This window comes from Daphnia carinata, chromosome 6 (genome assembly GCF_022539665.2).
Source record: "Daphnia carinata strain CSIRO-1 chromosome 6, CSIRO_AGI_Dcar_HiC_V3, whole genome shotgun sequence".
NCBI lineage: Eukaryota > Metazoa > Arthropoda > Branchiopoda > Diplostraca > Daphniidae > Daphnia > Daphnia carinata.
Genome location: NC_081336.1, coordinates 9,327,156 through 9,347,624, shown reverse-complemented (window position 1 = coordinate 9,347,624; position 20,469 = coordinate 9,327,156). Strand labels below are relative to the sequence as shown.

Here is a 20,469-nt window from a genome sequence, read left to right as displayed (position 1 = left end):
CTAATTCTCGAACAACAGCATTATCATCATGTTTTTCCCCATATGTGGTACAATTCGACAAACCGTAGCCATAGACTCGGAATGCCACATTTTAGTTATAAAACTAACCAGTAATGACTTTCAAACAAATCTATCCAACAAAACGAAAAGTGAATGGCATGGATGAAAGGTTTATCAATGAACAAGGAAATACCTGTGTTAGGAGAAGTGTGCAGAAGTTATTTCTCAAGATGAGACATGTCAAAACCAAGCGTGATGCAAGGTTTGTGCCATTTGGCATTCATCAGTAACATATTTGAAAAAATATTACTTACCACACAATGATTCATTGGTAGATCCTCCATGAACGATTAGACTTCACTGGGCAATGTTCAACTGTGACCTGGAGGTGATGGAACTGTGGACCACAAAGGTTTCACAACACAAAGTACCCTGCAAAAAATATTTTTATTAACAACAAATATAACAGCTGATGAATTATGAAAACACCTGACGGGGTATAAAGGATAATATTTCAGCTGAACCATGAATCTGTGAAGCAAGCCTTAGGACAATCTTACCTTAGGCTTTGTTGAAATCGGAAATACCCATAGATACATTTAGACCTCGCAATTTCATGAATCAAGCTATTCCATCTGGGCTCCAAAGAACAGCGTAGTGTTGTTACAACAAAATGCAAAATTGGTTAATGCTCTACTCATCAACTTGAACAACAAGGATCGTAAGTGTATCGAGCACCTATTCAACACGAAGGTGTTTTCTCCAAGACGCTGTACACGAGAGGCGACGTCCGAACCATGCCAGTGTCAACCATTGAATGATGGGAATGGTAAGAAACGGACGAATAACAGGCTTTCGTTACCCTTACCTTTGGCACCTTCTACTCGGTTTCTATGTTGCCATATTTCTAAAAGACCTTTATGTAATCGAGATTTGTATACATTTCCTGTTCAATACACTTGCCTTACCTTTTCAAATAAACTGCTTATTCTTTTGCCCAATTAATATAATTGTAATGCCCAGAATATAAAAACGCTATAAGTTTCGCATGAAAAATTTTAAAAATAGATTGCGTACATTTATTATTCGTGATGAAATAGTATACATCAAACACGAAAAATACAGGCTCTTACATTAAAAAATATCAAGGCGAGACAAGAAACCAAGAAGCACCTCCTTTGACGCAAACCGAAATTTTGCTCCTGTAACCTGTTTAATCACTGCGTCTAAGTCGTGTCGTGAGTTGTTCGGGATAGACGCTTTTAGCGTCTTGGCCAGTTTAATTAGTCGTAATGGAACTGTTGTCCTTCTAGGCCGTTCTGAAACGAACAAATTTGAAACAGGACAAATACAATTGTCAACAAATTAGAAGTCTAGCATATCTCTCCCAAACGATAAGCTTATCGCTTGTAAAGTTGTAAAATACGTTATCTGCAAACTTCAATTTACCTCTTAAAGCCAGAACAGGATTCATGTTGCGCGTTTACAGTAAAGTCATGGCGAACGAAAGTTGTCCATGAATCTTTACACGCTACACCAATTTTTTCTTCATTCCCATTAAACTCTTCATTTTCTCAAAGTGCAAATTTCTTTGCTAATAGGTGAGTAAAAAAAAACAAATATAACATAATCTCAAATAGCTAAACGCTTTCAAAGCCACTGGACAGCTCAGTGGGCTTGTTTCGGGACAAGCTAACGCCGGCTTATCGCCAGTGACGTTATCTAAGGCCGCCATTTTGAACAACTTGACTCTGATTCCTTCTTCGATTCCACCAGTTTCACTTGGTGCGATAAACATCCCACTATCCCACAGAAGAAATCTTTGCGGGACAGAAGAAAGCGCTTGAAATGGAGACAGGTGACGAGCCAACGCCCAGCAATTTAACACCAATGAGCACACCAGCCTCAGCGGATAAAGCAGGAAAAAAAACTAAAAAAAATACTGATGAAGAACACGGTTTGAAATTTGAATCGAAGCTGAGGGCGTTGTTTTGCATCCGAGCACTCGGGGCCGGTTACAGATTTGAATTGGGCAAAGGAAGGGAAGACCTGGGCGGTAAGTTTGACGATGTGATTTTCCGATATCAAGTGCCAGACGAAACACCTGAAGGTAAGCATTGGCTCTATCGCTACCTGCAGGCCAAACACAAGGAAAACGAGAATGACAAGATAAATGCGGATCACCTACTAGATAAGGGCAAGGGCGATTTCAGCTTACCAAAGTATTTCCGTTCGTTCTGCATGATAAGTCGGAGAGGCGGTGACATTCAAGACTGCATCATTTGCACCAACATCAACTTTTATGTGAAAGGTGACAACAAGGACAAACGGACAGGCTTCGTGGCGAACGACCACCAACCTGATGAAAATTTAAAATTAGATCCGCAAGAAAAGAAAGGAGAACAAACAGCTAGTGATCGATTGAATTGCACAAGGGAGTTACAAGATAATGCTAATGATTCCGTGTGGATTAAACATAAGCAACAAGACGTCATCAAACTGATACGTATAAAAGACGAAAATGAAAGAATTTTCGAATTTGGTCCTCAAGAAAAGACAGCTCGTTATAAATTGGAATTCACAGACGAGTTACAAGATGAAGCGTTAAAGGAATGGCCGTCAGACATAGATCGTCTTGCCGAAAAGTTGCAAGACTTTGGGAAGATAAGCGAAGATAAAAAAAAAATTGATATGAAAATCGATGTCTTTAAAAACTTTCATGTTGCTTTAATCAAGGAACACGTCATTGTCATTGATCCTACTAACAAAACAAACGGAAAGTTCCATGAGGACTTTCTCAAGGGAGCTAAACATCTTGAAGTGCGCGATGTTTTCTACGTGTCCCCGTTGTCCGATGGAGCTAATCAACTATGTCAAATCCTCAGCAAAAAGGTGGGATACGTCGAATTAGTAAAATGGAAATTCCAACTGAGTAACAATTTTGGAAAGAGCCAAACGAACGGTGAAACAGAAAATGGCCTACCGTTAAAAATCGAGGTCGCAGACCTTGAAGCATTTCTCGAGAAATTGGTGTTCGTGGTAAACATGCCAAACGAAGAGCGATTTGAAGAGATTTTACAAACTGAAGATGTGAGCAAGTACTACACTCGCAAAGAATGCAAACAGCAAACGAACCACTTGTTGAAAGAAATACCGGTTGCTATACAGAAGGCAATGGAAGGGGGCGATTGGCTAACATCAGAAAAAGCCAAGGAGATCTTACTAGAAGGTGCTAGAGAGATTTCAACAGAGTATCAGACAAAATTAAAAACCATGATGGGGTTCAACGAAAATGCTAGTAATAAAATGACCGTTAAACTAACACATTTGCTAGCTAATGGTAACAGGATTGAACGAATTATTACCCAGTCACCGAAGCATACGGCTGTTAAAGTCTTTTCGGCCATTCAGAATGTACCGGAGTACAACAGGAATGAAAGCTTTTTGGTGGTGAAACTGAGTAGTTTACAAGACAAGGACCGTTGGAAAAACATTTTGAAATTAAATCAAGATTCTCACCATCTTCTCATCGTCGTTTGCGATAAAGAAACACCTGATCCATGTCATTATGCAGATCTTGTTCCGGATAATCAAAAGGTCAACAAAATAATGTTCCTCTGTCGTGACGGAACTGGTGGAATGACAGACAGCATCACTTTCGCAGAGTTGAGCGAGAAATTTCAAAAGGCTATCCTACAGAAAACAATTACGTTCCAAGGAACGACGTTAACCGTGAATGAGCTGGTTGGAAACGAGCCAGACAAAGCCATCGATTACCTTTCTATAGAAGAATTGCTGTTCCAGCAGAATAAAGATATCAACATTTATAAATCGGACACATCGGCATACGAAAAATCTTCGTACATCGAAAGGCGGTTGATGACTGCATTCAACAAATCTTCCGAAACTAAATTAGCAAATCGTTTAAATTTTACGGTAGATCAGCTCCAGGACAAATGCAGAATCACTGCGCAAGGTGGAATAAAATGGCTTGTCAAACACGAAGAGCGTCAATCCATATGGGAAGCAATTAAACGTCTTACAGATGAACAAGTGTCCTCAAACGCTATCGACGAGAGCCAGCTCATCCGGCTGGATGAGGGAAGTGAACGACTTCCGGTTGTTATTATATCTGGTGTGGCTGGAACAGGCAAATCAACTCTCCTCTCCCATTACTACATGGGAATGAAACGAGCAAAACCAGATCACTGGATCATTAAAATAAATCTAGTTGAGCACGAAACAGCTCTCTCACCATCAGCGGCAACTTCTGAAGTCAACGGCGTTGATTTCCTTGTCAAGCAGTTGCACATCGTTGCAAATGACAGCTTGTTTTCTCGATCACTGTTAAGGCACCGAATAAAAACGGGAGACAGGATTGCTTTCATGTTTGATGGCTTCGATGAAATCAGTCGTGATTGTCAACAGAACGTAATCCGTTTGATGAAAATGCTCGCCGAGAAGGAAACGATTGAACTCTACGTGACGACCAGGCCCCACATGGTAGAAGAATTACAATCTGGGTTGTTTCAATTGGCACATCACCTGCAAATTTTGGCTGAAAAAGGCCAAATTGATTACTTAATCAAGCATTGGCAAGCAAATTTACAAAACATTGAAACGGAAAACAAGCCTATTATTATAAAGAAGTTCGCCGAAGCGTTAGCTCACCGAGTATCGCAGACTCTAACAGATGAAGAAAAATCCTTCATTGGAGTTCCATTGCAATGTCGAATTCTAGCCGAGTGCTACCAGTCGGATGTTGAAGAACAAATAAAAAACGACAATGTAAATGTAACATTAAGGTATCAAAATTTCGATTTAAAGAGTCTGTACGACTGTCTTTTGGAAGCAAAACGGCGAATCTTTCGGAAAGAAAAGACAAAATCGTTAAGTATCGGTGACATCGGGAGCTGCGCTATGGATTTCTTGATCGATGACATTGAGTCTCACCTGACTAAATTGGCCATAGAGACACTCGTCGTGAAGGAGAAGAACGTGAATATTTTATGGCCCTCTCGACTGTCGTATTATCACTCGGCTACTGAAAAGTCTGAAAAGGAAAAAACAACAAATGATTTAGGAGTGAAATACGGATTAGTTCTATTTACCAAAGGTGAAGAGAAATCTAAAGTCCAGTTCATTCATCGCACCTACGCCGAATACTTGTTTGCTCGATATTTGCATAGAGGAATGGACATAACCACTGTCGAGGAGAACCAGCTTTTGGATGGGGAACCTGTACGCAAATTGATCATTAATGAAATTTTAGTTGAAAACAATTATCAAGGAGTAAGGGTATTTTTGAATTCCATGCTGAACAAGACGGAAGTTGGTCGAAGAACGAAACTACCACATCAATTGAAAAAATTTGCTGAAGATTTAGCTCAGCACATCAAAAACCCACAACAATTTAGTTCAGTTTTTATCAATCGGTATACCAACGCGTTAATTGCTGCCTCAAAAACTGCGAACTTGTTTCAATTTTTACTCGATTGCCTCGATGGATCTTTGGGCGAAACTGAAACGAAGCCAATCATCAAGGCTGCATTCGAACAATTTCTCAGTTAGCAGCTTTCCAATTTCAAGCCATGAACAATGGCCAAATGTATAAAAGACTGCTTCCCCATTATGGCGACGTATTGCTTTGACGCGCAGCACGTCGGATTTTTTTTTTACTGCAACAATCATAGGAGGTCTAGACTGCTAGTAACGTCCGATTGGCGAAACTTGTCGTTGCAGCTTAAATCATTGTCGACAAGTCTGTGACTATTATAGTTAGTGTTTTATGTACTTCACTCTAGCAATATATTTCAGAAAAATTTACCTGCCTTTAATTATTCGTTAAATTTAAAAAAATCAATTACCTTTATGCATACACAAACATTCGGGGAAGATTCAAATTCAATTGACCTGCTTTGTGATATGAGATCCAGTATAAAGTAAAATCCCAATCACTAGATGCGTTTCCAACGACGTGGGTTCAATCAACAATTTCAGGTACGTTCCGCAATCTTATGTTGGAAAACGTAATAATCAAATCATACGAGACTGAAAATGTTGTTTACAATATAAGTAGTCAAACACCTTGCGGAAAGTCCATGTTGAATTCTTGATTAACGTTTTCTGCCTTGATGATCTAGCGTTGGCCAAAATTTAAATAGACGCGTCAAGTCAACGACGCATATAGTTTAGCAAATACATGAAGCGCGTGACGAGTTTGTGATGTGCGTGACAAACAGCCTTCGAATTCCCCAAAGTCTCTGAATAGCAACGATCTGGTCAATAAACTGATAAGAGAATAGTTTCAAATACCAATTCTCGATCAGCAGCATTACCAACACATTTCTTCCCAAACGTGGCAGAATTCGACAAACCATAGTCATACAAACAGACTGCCACATTTTGGTTGTAAAACCAACCAGCAATTACTTTCAAACCAATCTATTCAACAAAATGAAATGTGAATATCACAGATGAAAGGTTAATCAATGAAGAAGGGAATACCTGTGTTAGGAGAAGTGTGCAGTTGTTATTTCTAGAGATGAGAACTGTCACAACAAAGCATGAAGCAACGTTCATGTCATTTTGCATTTATAAGTAACATATTTAAAAAATATTACTTACCACACGAATAAGATTCATTGGTAGTAGATCCTCCATGAATGATTAGGCTTCACTGGGCAGTGTTTAATTGCAACCTAGAAGCGATTGGAAATGTGGGCCATAAAGGTTTCACTTCCTTATATGTAAAACCACAGAGTAACCAGCAAAAAAATCTTTATTAAAAACAAATATAACAGCTGATGAATTACGAAAACACCTGACCAAGTATACATACATGTTATAATGTTTCAGTTGAACCTTGAATCTGTCAAACAAGCCTTAGGACAATCTTGCCTTATTGCTCTGTTGAAACCAGAAATGTCCATATTTTCATTTAGACCTTAGCAATTACATGGCTTAAGCTTTTCTCTCTTGGCAGAACAGCATATGGCGATTTCCAATGGCTGCCCTACAGAGTAGGGTTAGGGCAGTCAGAAACCTAGCCATGACGTCATGCACTAGCCGGGGCAGTGCCAGGTTTTGAGTCCATTGGAATACATTTTTTGACTGGGTGCAAGCAGACGCTCTTTTACCGCACATTTGTAAACAAAAAATGGCAGGTGTTGAAAGTGTAGGTTATAGTTTTTGTGTGTAGTGTGTGTAGTGGTTGTAGAGTTGTGATGCCATTATTTGTGTTCCTATGTCCCATTTCCACCCACCCCTTTTTATATTTATTTGGAGATATTATTAATAAAATTTTCATCCGTAACTATGTATGATTGTAATCCTTAATGTAGAAAAAAAACAATACAAAACAAATAGTAAAATATTTTCTTTATTTGTATTAAACTGCATTAAAGACCATCATAATTATTGCATTTTAGTTTTAGCGGTACAGCTTCCGTGGTTATTGCTACAAATGGTATCCTGTAATATTATAAATAACTGAAGTTAATCGGTGCTTGGTATGTTAACATGTAAATAATACCCTACCTGGTGATTTCAAACCATTTTTTACTGTAACAACGTCGATATGGCTTAATTTAGCGCTTGATTATTAACTATATAGGCATATGGGGAGCGAAAACCAGCCAAGATCGTTCCAAAATCACTGCTGCAACTTACTAAATTAAAAAAAAGTCTATTCAATGAGAAATACTTTACCTGACGTAGGACACTTAATCCATCCTCATTTTTTTTAATCGGTACACTCGTTGTTGCAAAAGTCTCCTCACTATAAAACAAGTTATGTAAAACAAAATAATACAGCATAAACAAGACTAACTGCTAACAACAACGAATTCGTCTGCAAAAAAGTAAAAAATTCGTCTGCTAGGAAGTGCCCCGTTCAGGGTTTGAAAAACTGAAAAAAAAGTCAGTTTTTGCGAGCGCCCGAAAGGGCAGTTTTAGGGCAACTCTAAAAATTTGGGGCAGCCATTGGAACACAAAAACCCAGGGTTGCTCTGAAAAAAAGTTGCCCCGTCAGCCCATTGGAACATACTTAGGGCAAAAAATTGCCCTAGGTCAACTCTAGGGCACCCATTGGAATTCGCCAATAATGTTGTTCGCCTGTAATAAAAACTATTTATTATCACTGTCTGCAACGCATTCTACAAAAGAAAAGGCGCACTGGTACCCGTTGCCAGCGCCATCTGGATTCCGGGGGGCAATAGACAAAATGCTATTACCCCCCGGATTCTGGGAGGCAATAGATTTTTCCCTATTTTTTTCGGTAAAACGGATTGCCATATTTGCTCCTGAAATGTAAATTGTTTACCGTTAAAAATGACAGAGGCAGACATTGGCACACAGTTTGACAAATTCGTTTTTGTGGTGAATATTGCAAACGAAGAGCACTTTGAAGCCATTTTACAAGCTGAAGATGTGAGCAAGTACTATCCTTGCCAAGAATGCAAACAGCAAACAGTCTGTTGCAGGAAGTTGGAAAATGTGGTGGGGTCCAAGGAAGACGCCAAGCAAGACATGGCCGTTAAACTAATGCATTTTTTGGTCACTATTGGTATAATTGAGTGCATTACCACATCATCGCTTAGACATTCAGCCACCAAAATCGTTCCATCTGTTCCAATATTGGAACAGGAAAATGCATGAATGGGCCACCTCGTGATATCACCTAGTCAATTACAACCCTTAGAAGAAGTGGAGGGATGAAAAAAAGTAGCTTCAGCTGCGCATGAAACTTAAAGAGGTACGTAACACAATGGATTTTGTCCACTTTAGTTATCAGCCGGTTTGAGTCAGCTAACATCTTATCTTGTTGTAAAATATTTTCAAACCTGTTAACTACAGAAATTTCATGGAAAAGCACAGTAGATGATGAAGGACATAGAGGATGCACTTGAAAAGAAAATTTGGTTTTTTTCGGATTGAACATCTTAATCATGGAATCAGAGAAAAAGTATTTTGTGTTCATGATTTTTCATTTTACTTCTGTTGGCTTATGGTTTGAAAAACAAACACCGTAAATCACACTGGTAGTTTCGAACCATCGGCCCAAAAAGGAACAATCATCTCATTTCACGTCTGACAACGAATGTCCCAAATCTACGCTGCACATAATCAGCATGTTATCCAAATCAAGTTACGCCGCTATGTGATCGGCATTTTGAAATTGCTGCTGTTACCCTTATCATGAACGATTTTGTGCTGGGTAATGATAAAGATCCCAATCATTCATCTATCGTTCGTTGTTTAACAAGGTTTCAAAAAGCTGCAGCTAGCGAACTTGGTTGAACTGTCACAAGCCCAACTCTTTGTGATATGATCGGTTTGCCGATCTATCGTCGTCATCGGTGCATCTCGAACAAGGTAAGGAAGCTAGTCTAATTTAATAATCCCAAATTGTTTTCGATCAAATGCAAATTAAGTCTCAGGGGGCACAAATAATTACGTAACAAAATGGTGAACGTCCTTATCTATTTGAGTAGGTTGCAGTTCTCTTTGCTAGTCATTGCAACAGTATTTTAATGTTGGATCGCCTTCAAAAAAGGACAAAAATCCAGTCGGCGTCCATCGAGATAACGTTATCTTTTATTCGTATTATCTGTCTAGATAGGGTCTTTTGCTTCGATAAAAGTGGTAACGTTTCATTTAAAACAAGTTCTTCGAGTAAGGCTGAAATAATTTTCATTTCATTTAGGGTTTCCAAGTCCATCATTTTGATTAGAAAACGGTCCGATACTTCGCGGAAATGGCATCGGGAAAAAATGAAAATGATGGGCCAGGCTCTGTTAACAATGACGACGTCACCTCATCAAACAGCACATAAGCATCAGTGGCGAAAATGGGAAACCCAACTAAAAAGGCACTTGATGCAACTCACGGTTTGAAGTTTGAACAGAAATTGTTGATGTTGTTTTGCGTACGAGCACTCGGAGCTGGTTATAAATTTGAATTGTCGAGAGAAAGGGAAGACGTGGGCGGTAAATTTAACGACGTGGTTTTCAGATATCAAGTCCCAGACAAAACACCTGAAGATAAAGCTTGGCGCTATCGCTACTTGCAAGCCAAACACAAGCTGGATGAGTCATACAAGATAAAGTCGACTCAACTCCTTGAAGACAATGACAACGATTTCAGCATACCAAAATATTTCCGTTCGTTTTGCATTATGACAACGAGAAATGAAATCATTCACGACTGTATCCTTTGCACCAACAGCGATTTTCATTTGAAGGATGCCCAGGAATATGACGTGTGGATTAACAACAAGAACAAAAAAGTCGTCAAACTGAAGAATGGGATCGAACTACTGAAGGTGAACGACGAACCTGAAGACATTTTAGAATTTGGTCCGCAACAAAATACATGTCGTTATAAATTGAATTTCACACAAGAATTACGAGATAAAGCGTTAAACGATTGGCAAAACATTCAACTTCTTGCCAAACAGTTGCAAGTCTTCGCGCAAAATGGAAAGAAAATTGAAACGAGAATCGATGTCTTTAAAAACTATCACGTTGCGTTAATCAACGAACGCGTCATTGATTTGAAAACGAAAAAGTTCCATGAGGACTTTGTAAACGAAGCTGTAAGTCTGTCCAATGGAGCTAAAGAACTACGTCAAATCCTCTGCGAACTGGTGGGAAATGACGATTGGAAAACCTGGAAATTCCAATTGAATAACACATTCGGAAGAAGCCAACCGGCTGCTGAAACGGAAAATCGTCTACCGTTAAAAATCGGGGAGGCAGACATTAAAGCGTTTTTTGACAAATTCCTGTTCGTGGTAAACATGCCAAACGAAGAGCATTTTGAAGACATTTTACAAACTAATGACGTGAGCAAGTACTACACTCGCAAAGAATGCAAAGAGCAAACGCTAGTTTTGCTAAATGTTATTCCAGATTCTTTAAAGAAGGCAATGAAAATGGGCCGTTGGCTAACATCAGAAGAAGCCAAGGAGATCTTATTAGAAGGCGTTAAAAAAATTTCAATAGAGTACCAGACACAATTAGGAAATGAGGTGGGGTTCAACGAGGAAGCCAAGAAAACAATGGCCAATGAACTACAGAAAATGCTGAAAAGTAACAACACGATTGAGCGCATTACCACATTATCACCGAGACATACGGCCGTCAAAGTCATTTCGGCCATTCCAGAATTGCAACAGAAACATGCAGCATCAATTAGCCACCTGGTGATATCATCTAGTCAATTACAATCCAAGGAAGACGCAGAGCGATGGAAAAATGTATTTCAATTACCGAACGATTCTGGCCATTCTCTTCTAGTCGTTTGCGATGATGGCGAGCAGCCGTTTCAAGACGATCATGTTGCACAAATGGATGAAGGAGAGAAGACAAAAAGACATAAGGTGATTGTCATCAGCCGCAAGCAACCTGCGATTGCCGCTCATATCAACGATGAAATCAAATTCTCGCAGCTGGATGAATCCTTCAAGCAAAAAACCCTGTCGAAAATAGTTTCATTCCAAGGGGAGAATGAAAAAGTTGGGCGTTTAGTTGGCCCTAAACCGGAAGATGTGTTGGATTCCTTAGAAGAGCTTCTACGTCCTGAAGTTGGGCAAATCATCATTCCATCGTTCGATTCAACCGGTTTCGTGAAATCTCTTTACATCAAAAGACGAGTGAAATTTGCATTTCACGACCGTTTTATCGCTGATCTAGCCAAGCGTTTGGAGTGCTCTGAAGAGAAGCTAAACGGGGAATGCAGAATCAGTGCGCAGGGCCAAATCGAATGGTTCGTCGATGACGACCGTCGCAAAAAAATTTGGGAAAACATAACACAGATGAACGACCAAACGCCAGGCAAAATCGAAGAAGACAGCCATTTGATTCAGTTTGACAAGGAGCGGAATCAACATCCGGTTGACATCATCTGTGGCGTGGCTGGAACAGGCAAATCGACTCTCCTCTCCCACTACTACACTGAAATAAAGAAGATGAAACCTGACTGTTGGGTTATCAGATTGAATTTAGTTGAACATTGTGACGCCATATTGAAACTCGATAGAAGCAAACCTGATTTGATTGGATTCCTCATCAATCATCTGCATGTCGTCGACAGTAAATGCCCGTTTTCTTGCTCGTTGCTGAATCACCGGTTCGAGACGGGCGAACAGATCGTCTTCATGTTTGATGGCTACGATGAAATCGATGAAGAATGCCAAGATATTGCCGTTCAGCTAATAAAGATTATTCAAAAGAAGGGCATTCAACTGTACGTCACTACCCGCTCCCACAAGGCCCTCCAGCTACAATACGAATTAGGTCAGTTGGCTTATAATTTGGAAAATTTCAACAAAGAGTATCAGATCGATTACCTGACCAGTTATTGGACGCAACGGTTGCCAAATGGAGTGCAAGCTGAAGCCATCAAGAAATTTGCAGAATTGCTAGTGAATCGGGTGTCGGAGACTCTGAAAGACGACGAAAGAGCTTTCATCGGAATCCCTTTGCAATGCAGAATTCTCGCCGAATGCTACCAGCAAAAAATTGGCGACATTGTGCAAAACAACAATCGACAATCTGATAAATTATTGTCCCAAAAACTGTTGGCTTTACTTGACGATCAGAAATTTGATTTGGTTAGTCTGTACAGCCAATTGATGGTTACAAAACGCGACATCTTTCTACAGGAAAAAAGCCAAGCCGGCTCCAATCCGAATGTGGAATTTGCTATGAGGAGTACGATAAAGAAAATCGACTTACGATTAACGAAATTGGCCGTCGAAACCATCGTCACTGAACCAAATATACTGGAAATGCTTTGGCCAGCGAAAATTTCGCACAAATCCAGCGATGATGTGGCTCAAGAAAAAAGTATTCTTGCGAAAAACACGCTGAAATTTGGGTTAACGTTTTCTAATGAAGATGGAATGCGACCCCAGTTCTTGCATCGGACATTTGCCGAGTATTTGGTCGCCAAATATCTTTACGAAGGATTTCATCCCAATGACAACCGTCACAACAAACTGCTGGAAAATGAATCCATTCGGAAATTGATTCTGAACAAAATCTTGGCCTCCAAGGAATACGACGGAGTTCAAGTGTTTTTCGATGGCATGGTGAAGACGATGGTCGATGAGGATAAAGAATGGCGTAAGAAAATTAATGATCGTGAATTACCGGATCGACTCACGAAGATGATGACTGACGGGAGCAGTGAACTCCAACCGTCCTTTAAGAATGCCGTCCATTTTTCTATTTTGAATGGGAAAGGCAACATATTCCGATTGTTTTGTGACTGTCTTGATGCCACATTCGAAAGAAGTGAAGTCTCTCAATTTGTAAGGGGGACCCTTTTCGGACCGGTAAACCGTTTTTCTTCGAATGCTTTGTTTGAAGAAAGCAAGTTCTTTAAACGATTCATCAATTACTTCGACATCATTAATCCAGACGACTTCGACACGTCTAGTACTATAAAACATCTTCTAGAACATATGTTCCCACATAGTTTTTTATGGTTAAAGAAAAACCTAGACGGACACCCGGAAACGATGAATGAACTTCTTGAGTTTTTGGAAAAACAGAATGTGGCTTTCGATAAATGTCTCCTGAAGTCCTCTGAAGATGACCTAATCGAAAATGCTTTGTTATATTTGATTTGTCACGACAAATATCGTAGTCATCTGAAAAGATTTCTCGCGCTTGTTTCCAAATCGACAGCTTATTCGGACGATTTCAAGTTCGCCAAATTCTTAATTAAAGTTTTCCAGTCTGAAAAACAACTGATGACTGGGCGAATTGCCGAAACCCTGACTATTTTAGACGGACTAGATCGGTCTAGTCTTCTCGTCCAACTTTACGGCGAAGTTTTGTCGATAGATCCGGAAGCATTTCAGAATATTTACCAACCGTGTCGACTAGAAAAAGACGATGCCATCCCGACTGATTTCGACATCCTAATGAAAAAAGATTTTTATGACATGACTCTTCTTCATCGAGCAGCCTTCTACGGAGACGTCAACATAGTTGGGCAAATATTAGCAAGATTTCGCCAGCGGGAACTCGACGATGGAACTAAACAAGAACTGCGCAAGGTAGTGCTTGAGGGCTACACTCCGTTTTACTTCGCCACGGCTAAAAATCAGAAGAAAGTCTGTTCGAAACTGTTGGCCTTTGTCAAAGACATATGTCCCAACGCACCGACGGGCGAGTTAACTGAGTTAAACGTTAATATTCACCAGTCATTTTATCTCGCCGTGAAATCGAAAAATGCAAAAATGTTTCAACTGACAATGAACGTCGTCAAGACAGAACTAGGACATGATTATCTACTTACCCAGTTAATAGCCAACTTTGCATTTTCTGGGATTTCTATTTTCGATCGCTGCTATCCGAATAAATTATTCAACGCCATGGTAAATATCATCGTCGATCGAGACGGCGTTGAAGACTACAAATGTTTGCATGACCTAATTTTCAACACAGAAAGAATAGCAACGAATGCTTTACGACGCATGGATGCAGAACATCTGCAGAGACTGTTATCAATAGAAGGCGCTGGTCCCTTTACCGAGCGTTTGCTTAAGAATAACCTCTACCCGAATTTCTATCTTTTGTCAAGTTATCTGTTGAAGAATTTTGACGAAAAACAACTCTTGGATTTCGTGGAAACGATTACTCTTCAAGGTGATACCAAAATAGTAAAAAGCAGCCAGTCCGTTACGGTCTCCACGGTTCGTCTCAGTGATCCAACGTATCGCGACGAGACCATCCAACACCATCCGCGTGATTACGCCCCTAACGATTTAGTTTTCACGCCGAATGATGACGGAACCACAACCGTTCACGCCGAGCGCGTTGAGCCGAGGAACAGCATTTGGGGAGACTTCCTACGATCGACAGCCACTTCTTTAGTTGGAGGGCAACTAGGTGTAACGCAAGTCGAAACCATTTTAAAGTGTTTGACTTGCGTATCGGATAAACTCGGAGGTAATTCCGCTAAAGAACTTTGGCTCCACCAGGACAATTATGGTTACGTTGTTCTTCATCTGTCGCAAGAAATCGTCACACTCATGTTGAAACGTTTACCAGAAAAAAGCCAAGAGGAAATTAAAATGGAGTGGAAGGAAAATGGTCCGCCAATGACACACGACACGTTCATCAACCACGACTCTGTGACAGAATTTTCTAGTTCCGCAATCGCCTTACATTACAGTGATATTTTGCGATTCTACTTGGATTATGGCAGCGAAATGCAACTCAGCAGATGCGTTGATATCCTCACATCGGTTCGTTGGATTGGCAGACAACAGCGCAGTGTATGGAGTTACATCGTTGAACATTGTGAGGTTACGACGACGAACGAAATATTGAAATCTGTGTCGAAAGTGTTCGGTTGGGAGGCCGTGGAAAAGTTGCTGTTGCACGAAATGGATGGATCTCCTGTCTTACTGAAAGCTGCGTCGTGGGGACATGACATTGACGGACTGCTGGACATCCTACCACAAGAAATACGAAAGGACGTTCAACAAGTTATTCAAGAAAAAGCTGCCGATTTCATTGAAGAAGTGCTTCTCCATCCCCGGACCTATTTCAACGAACTGGAAGATCGACGTTACAAAGCACGAACCCTTTTCAACTTTTTAATCGATTACAGTAAGGGCAAACAACGTGAACAATTTGTACAAAATATTGTAACAATCGTAACGTTGTAGTGCTTGATTGGTAGAGTTCTTCTGGTAAGGTTGACGACGAAATGGATCCTCGGGTCCATTTCGTGGAAAGACCTTGCTATGTTGCTGTATTAGAACGTACTAAAAACGTAGTTTCTACCCGTTGTGTAATCTATATAGAACGTTTGGGGTTAGTTGTGTTGAGGTTGGATGCGGTGTAGGTAACGTTGTTGTTTGGTGTGCTTGGATTACGAACAAACTACTGGTAGTGCATTTTGACAGTAGTGGTAAGACAGTGAATTATCTGTGTCAACTGCACAGCAACTATCTGTGGCACCATTATTGGTGATTAATCGCCTGTGTTTATATGAAAATTACCATGTCTCGTGATTTTGTATCATATTATATGGCCGCCAATTGATTCCCTTGTAATACGTTTCCTTAAGTTAACCGTGTGTATTTTCATTTTGTAACCGGCAAGACATAAGAACAACCTGGTGCGTACGTATGGCGATTCATACGACAATCAGCTGGCAAGAGACGGGAAGTACCATTTTAAACAGAAGCATGTAAAATCATTTTATCCTAAAACTACAGTTTGATGTTGGTCAAGCACGTTTGTAAAAAGCCGCAGTTGACTCCCTTTTCAAATTTGCATTCCGAATCATGTATTGTCATGGGATATCTTGGTTTTTGAATAAACAGAAAAAAAATTGTTCCGTCATTCCTTTTTGTTTCGCTGTTATTTTGGTTGTAAAAAAACAAATTAGATGTCGCTGGTGCGCTTCTAAAATGGTGTTGTGTTTACCTGTGACAGTGGTGTGATCGTTGTAACCTGTGTTCGAAAGTTTTCGTTTAAAATGTTGTAGTCGAGTAGAAAGTTATAGAAAACTAACGCCAATTAAGTGTTTTATTCCTTGTGTTAGTTTTTGGAAGTGAAGCACATCAAATAGTTAATTTTTTTTGTAACGGGCAATCTTGTAAGCTATGCAAGATGACAATTCCAAACAGTCACAGATTGCTCTGTAAAAAAACTATGACGTTATCATTCCATCGTGCTAGTCTATTTAGAGGTATTTAACTTGTACGTGGCCATTAGTATTCCATTTGGCATGATTTATACTTTAAGATCTAGCTTGTGAAACTTACAATGGAAAGAATGCTAACCGGGAAGAACGTCACCAGTGATGTGCATTCTTAGAATCAGCACACCACTGTCTAATTCGACTACCCCTTTTCTTGGTCATCAGAATCAGCCTTAATCTGCGCAATGGATTGTGCACCCCTTTGGTTGGTTTCCAACGCTTAACCATTACCAACCAATACAAGTAGACAAGGGCATCGAAACAATCCCTTTTGGTATTGCTAGTTTGAGACTTATCTAGTGTTGCATTTCTTTAAATTACATATCCTAACGTAGGTCTGCCAAGCCTTCACCTGCTTCAGCAAAATACCAGCCCTACAGCTTCTGCAGTCTTCAGACAATGTCATAGGTAACTTCTCTTTTATAATTACACCACTAATTTTATATTCCACATGGAGTGACACGTTTTTTTTCATATTTATCATTTATATTATTCATCCCTCTTCACCAGGCTTTTCGCCTCGTCTTCGCCTCGTCCGTCGCCTCGTCTTCGCCTCGCCCGTCGTCGCCTCGTCTTCGCCTCGCCCGTCGTCGCCTCGCCCGTCGTCGCCTCGTCTTCGCCTCGCCCGTCGTCGCCTCGTGGTTGCCCATCGCCGTGTCGCCGTCGCATCCGTTGCTGTGTCGTCGCCTTATCTTCATGGTATCGTTATATTTTGTATTGTATGTAATATGTAATGTAATTAACCCGTTGGCTGCCACACATCTTTGAATCCCCTTTTTTTTTTAGCTTGACAGGGACGGGCCGCGCTGTTCTGCTCCATGGCCTATTTTCCATGGGGTGGAGCAGCGCCACTGCCCAAGATTGGCCGAATGGCCCCAAAGGCAATGCACCAGAGGGAATTCCCTTGATCGATGCGATAGATGAGACCTGGGGTGTGCATTCCCGTAAAGGTCTCGTCATCGTGTCAGCCCGGCCCCCCGGCCCCCTTTATCGCTATCCCTAAGATAGCGATGTAGAAACTGTAGTTAAGATGGCGTGGCAGCCAACGGGTTAGTTTTAAGTGTATTTGTGTATGTATTTTTGTATTGTATGTGTAATATGTATAGTGGTGGATTTGTGGGTGGAAGGAGGGAAAATAAAAAGCTTTAAATAATATTTCTATTTGTTTTTATTTATTTAATTATATGTAGACTGATGTGGGGATCGAACCCTAGAATTCTAGTATGCTAAGCAGAAGCCATGTCGATATTCCATCTACATTTTGTTTCTTAGTAAAAAGCCTTCTATAATAACCTAGTGTCGACACCATTTCAATATACGCATCAAAATCTAAGCATATGTTTATAAGAACAGTCATGGCGCAATGGTAGCGTCCATGGCTGGAAAGCCAGTTGCCTGTGGTTCAAATCCCAGGTAAGCAACTATTGCTTGTCAAGAGCAGCTAGCGTAGAAAAAATCTGCGTGAGATGCTTCTGATCGTCGAATGGAAAGAATTTTTGCCATTTTTCGTTATTTCAACAAATAAACAAGTGCCGTAATACAAATGTCTACACGGAGTATCTGAGATTTGAACCCTAGAACTTCGGCTTACGAAGCCGATGCTCTACCATTGAGCCATTTCACATATTTTAATACTACTGTTATTATTAGTGAATTTAAGAATGAGCTTTGGACTTAAAAATTATAAGCAAGCTTCCTTTTCGTTTCCTGGACATTTACTGGCTCTCTTCTCGAACAGATACTTTTCTTTGCCAGTACGTTGGTTGGTTTGGAAAACTGATGCCAAAACCCATAACACTTGCCTTTCCAAATACCAATATCTAGTTTTTTCTCAGACGGTTGTTTTCTCTAGGGTGTTTTTTTAGAATACCTACAGCATTTCTTTTTCGTTTTTTTCTACCTGCCCCTCGCTTTTGGCGGCGGTGACGCATGTAACGTCAAAAGAAAAAACCGCGATCAGCACAGCTCTGTAGAATAACAGTGTATATGAAATTGTGCATTTGTCAAACAACAAAAAAACAGAACATTTTCAGAAATTTTTTAACTTGTACAAAAAGGACAAGCTAACAGAAAAAATCTGCCATATTTAACAAGGATTTGTGAGTCTAAGTAATTTTTTCCATACCATTTCTTTTACGGCAATGCTTCGTTTGTTTTCTGTCACAGCCCACTGTCCACAATAATGCACTTTACATCAAGTTGAATGCAGTCACACTCGGATCTCGTTCATACGGTTGCTGGCTGTAGCAATTAGTGTCAAAACGCGGCGTCCTTCCAAACTCCATGTGGATGGGCGGCGGATTCAAATGTTGCGTAGCTCGGATTTGATGGTGATGCTTTTGCTGAGGGAAATCAATGGCAGAGGTTAGTTTGTACTTTAAAAATATCGTTTATTTGTCTAGAGAATCAATAATAATTACCTTGCTGATTCATAGTTTCACTGTTATTGATATTGTCCTAAAACTCAATATCTCTATTCATCAATACTTTCAGATTTAAGGTCTGGAAAGCTTCCACGATCCACATCTTCTGTGAAAGCTAATGTCATCGCATCACGAACTGGTTTGGGTTTTAGAGTAATATGGTCCAAAGATGTACAACAAATAAAAAAACGATAAGAAAAATTATACAGAATTTGGTTGAGAAGGATAAGCAGATACCTATAGGAGACAGTTGTTGGTGGCCTGCAAACTCCAATGGTAGGAATTCCCGAACAGCAGCATTATCATCATGTTTTTCCCCATATGTGGTACAATTTGACAAACCGTAACCATAGAATCGGACTGCCACATTTTAGTTATAAAACTAACCAGTAATGACTTTCAAACAAATCTTTCCAACAAAACGAAAAGTGAATGGCATGGATGAAAGGTTTATCAATGAAAAGGAAATACCTGTGTTAAGAGAAGTGTGCAGTAGTTATTTCTCAAGATGAGAGATGTCAAAACCAAGTGTGATGCAAGGTTTGTGTCATTTGGCATTCATCAGTAACATATTTGAAAAATATTACTTGCCACACAACGATTCATTGGTAGATCCTCCATGAATGATTAGACTTCACTGAGCAATGTTCAACTGTGACCTGGAGGTGATGGAAGTGTGGACCACAAGGGTTTCACACCACAAAGTACCCTGCAAAAAATATTTTTATCAAAAGAAATATAACATCTGATGAATTATGAAAACACCTGACTAGGTATAAAGGATAATGTTTCAGCTGAACCATGAAATCGGAAACACCCATAGATACATTTCGACCTCCGCAATTTCATGAATCAAGCTTTTCCATCTGGGCTATAAAGAACAGCGTAGTGTTGTTACAACAAAATGCAAAATTGGTTAATGCTCTACTCACCAATTAAAACGACAAGGATCGTAACTATTTGAGCAATTAGTCAACACGAACGTGTTTTCTCCAAGACTCTGTACACGAGAGGCGACGTCCGAACCATGCCAGTGTCAACCAAAGAATGATGGGAATGGTAAGAAACGGCGGAGTAACAGACGTTCATTACCCTTACCTTTGGCGCTTTCTACCCGGTTCCTATGTTGCCCTATTTCTAAATGACCTTTATGTAATCGACATTCGTATAAAATTCCTGTTCAATACACTTGCCTTACCTTTGTACAGGAGGTTGCAGTGAAATGTGTCAGGTTTGGCAAACAAAGGATAGGGAAGACCGCCACATTTTTCTGCAATATACTGTACATAAACTGCTTATTCTGTTGTCCAAT

At 40.1% G+C, this 20,469-nt stretch overlaps 2 protein-coding genes and 3 long non-coding RNA genes across 7 annotated transcripts; 3 read left to right on the top strand and 2 right to left on the bottom strand.

The window, feature by feature from the left end:
- Positions 1-1,494: 1,494 nt before the first annotated feature.
- LOC130694041 (uncharacterized) lies at positions 1,495-5,798 on the top strand. Its single transcript, XM_057517181.1, has one exon. The coding sequence runs from the start codon at positions 1,849-1,851 to the stop codon at positions 5,569-5,571; it is 3,723 nt and encodes a 1,240-aa protein (XP_057373164.1). The 5' UTR covers positions 1,495-1,848; the 3' UTR covers positions 5,572-5,798.
- A 1,600-nt stretch (positions 5,799-7,398) lies between these two features.
- Positions 7,399-9,142, bottom strand: LOC130694020 (uncharacterized). The gene is made up of 3 exons (XR_009001862.2): positions 8,183-9,142; positions 7,540-8,115; positions 7,399-7,473 (listed from the first exon to the last, which is right to left on the bottom strand). It is a non-coding gene; the product is annotated as an uncharacterized LOC130694020 (long non-coding RNA).
- LOC130694018 (uncharacterized) lies at positions 8,206-16,373 on the top strand. Of its 2 annotated transcripts, XM_057517153.2 has the most exons (4): positions 8,206-8,755; positions 8,857-9,375; positions 9,495-9,645; positions 9,707-16,373. In XM_057517153.2, exon 4 carries the CDS (start codon positions 9,851-9,853, stop codon positions 15,689-15,691), a length of 5,841 nt encoding a protein of 1,946 aa, XP_057373136.1. In that variant the 5' UTR covers positions 8,206-8,755; positions 8,857-9,375; positions 9,495-9,645; positions 9,707-9,850; the 3' UTR covers positions 15,692-16,373. The 2 variants fall into 2 exon arrangements, with proteins under 2 accessions (XP_057373136.1, XP_057373137.1); XM_057517154.2 differs by having other exon boundaries at positions 8,206-9,375.
- A 397-nt stretch (positions 16,374-16,770) lies between these two features.
- On the top strand, positions 16,771-17,839 carry LOC132088014 (uncharacterized). The gene is made up of 3 exons (XR_009421078.1): positions 16,771-17,008; positions 17,070-17,142; positions 17,245-17,839. It is a non-coding gene; the product is annotated as an uncharacterized LOC132088014 (long non-coding RNA).
- An 881-nt stretch (positions 17,840-18,720) lies between these two features.
- Positions 18,721-20,203, bottom strand: LOC130694125 (uncharacterized). Of its 2 annotated transcripts, XR_009001919.1 has the most exons (6): positions 20,090-20,203; positions 19,923-20,028; positions 19,629-19,866; positions 19,395-19,566; positions 19,155-19,293; positions 18,721-19,076 (listed from the first exon to the last, which is right to left on the bottom strand). It is a non-coding gene; the product is annotated as an uncharacterized LOC130694125 (long non-coding RNA). The 2 variants fall into 2 exon arrangements; XR_009001920.1 differs by lacking the exon at positions 19,923-20,028 and having other exon boundaries at positions 20,090-20,191.
- Positions 20,204-20,469: the final 266 nt, after the last annotated feature.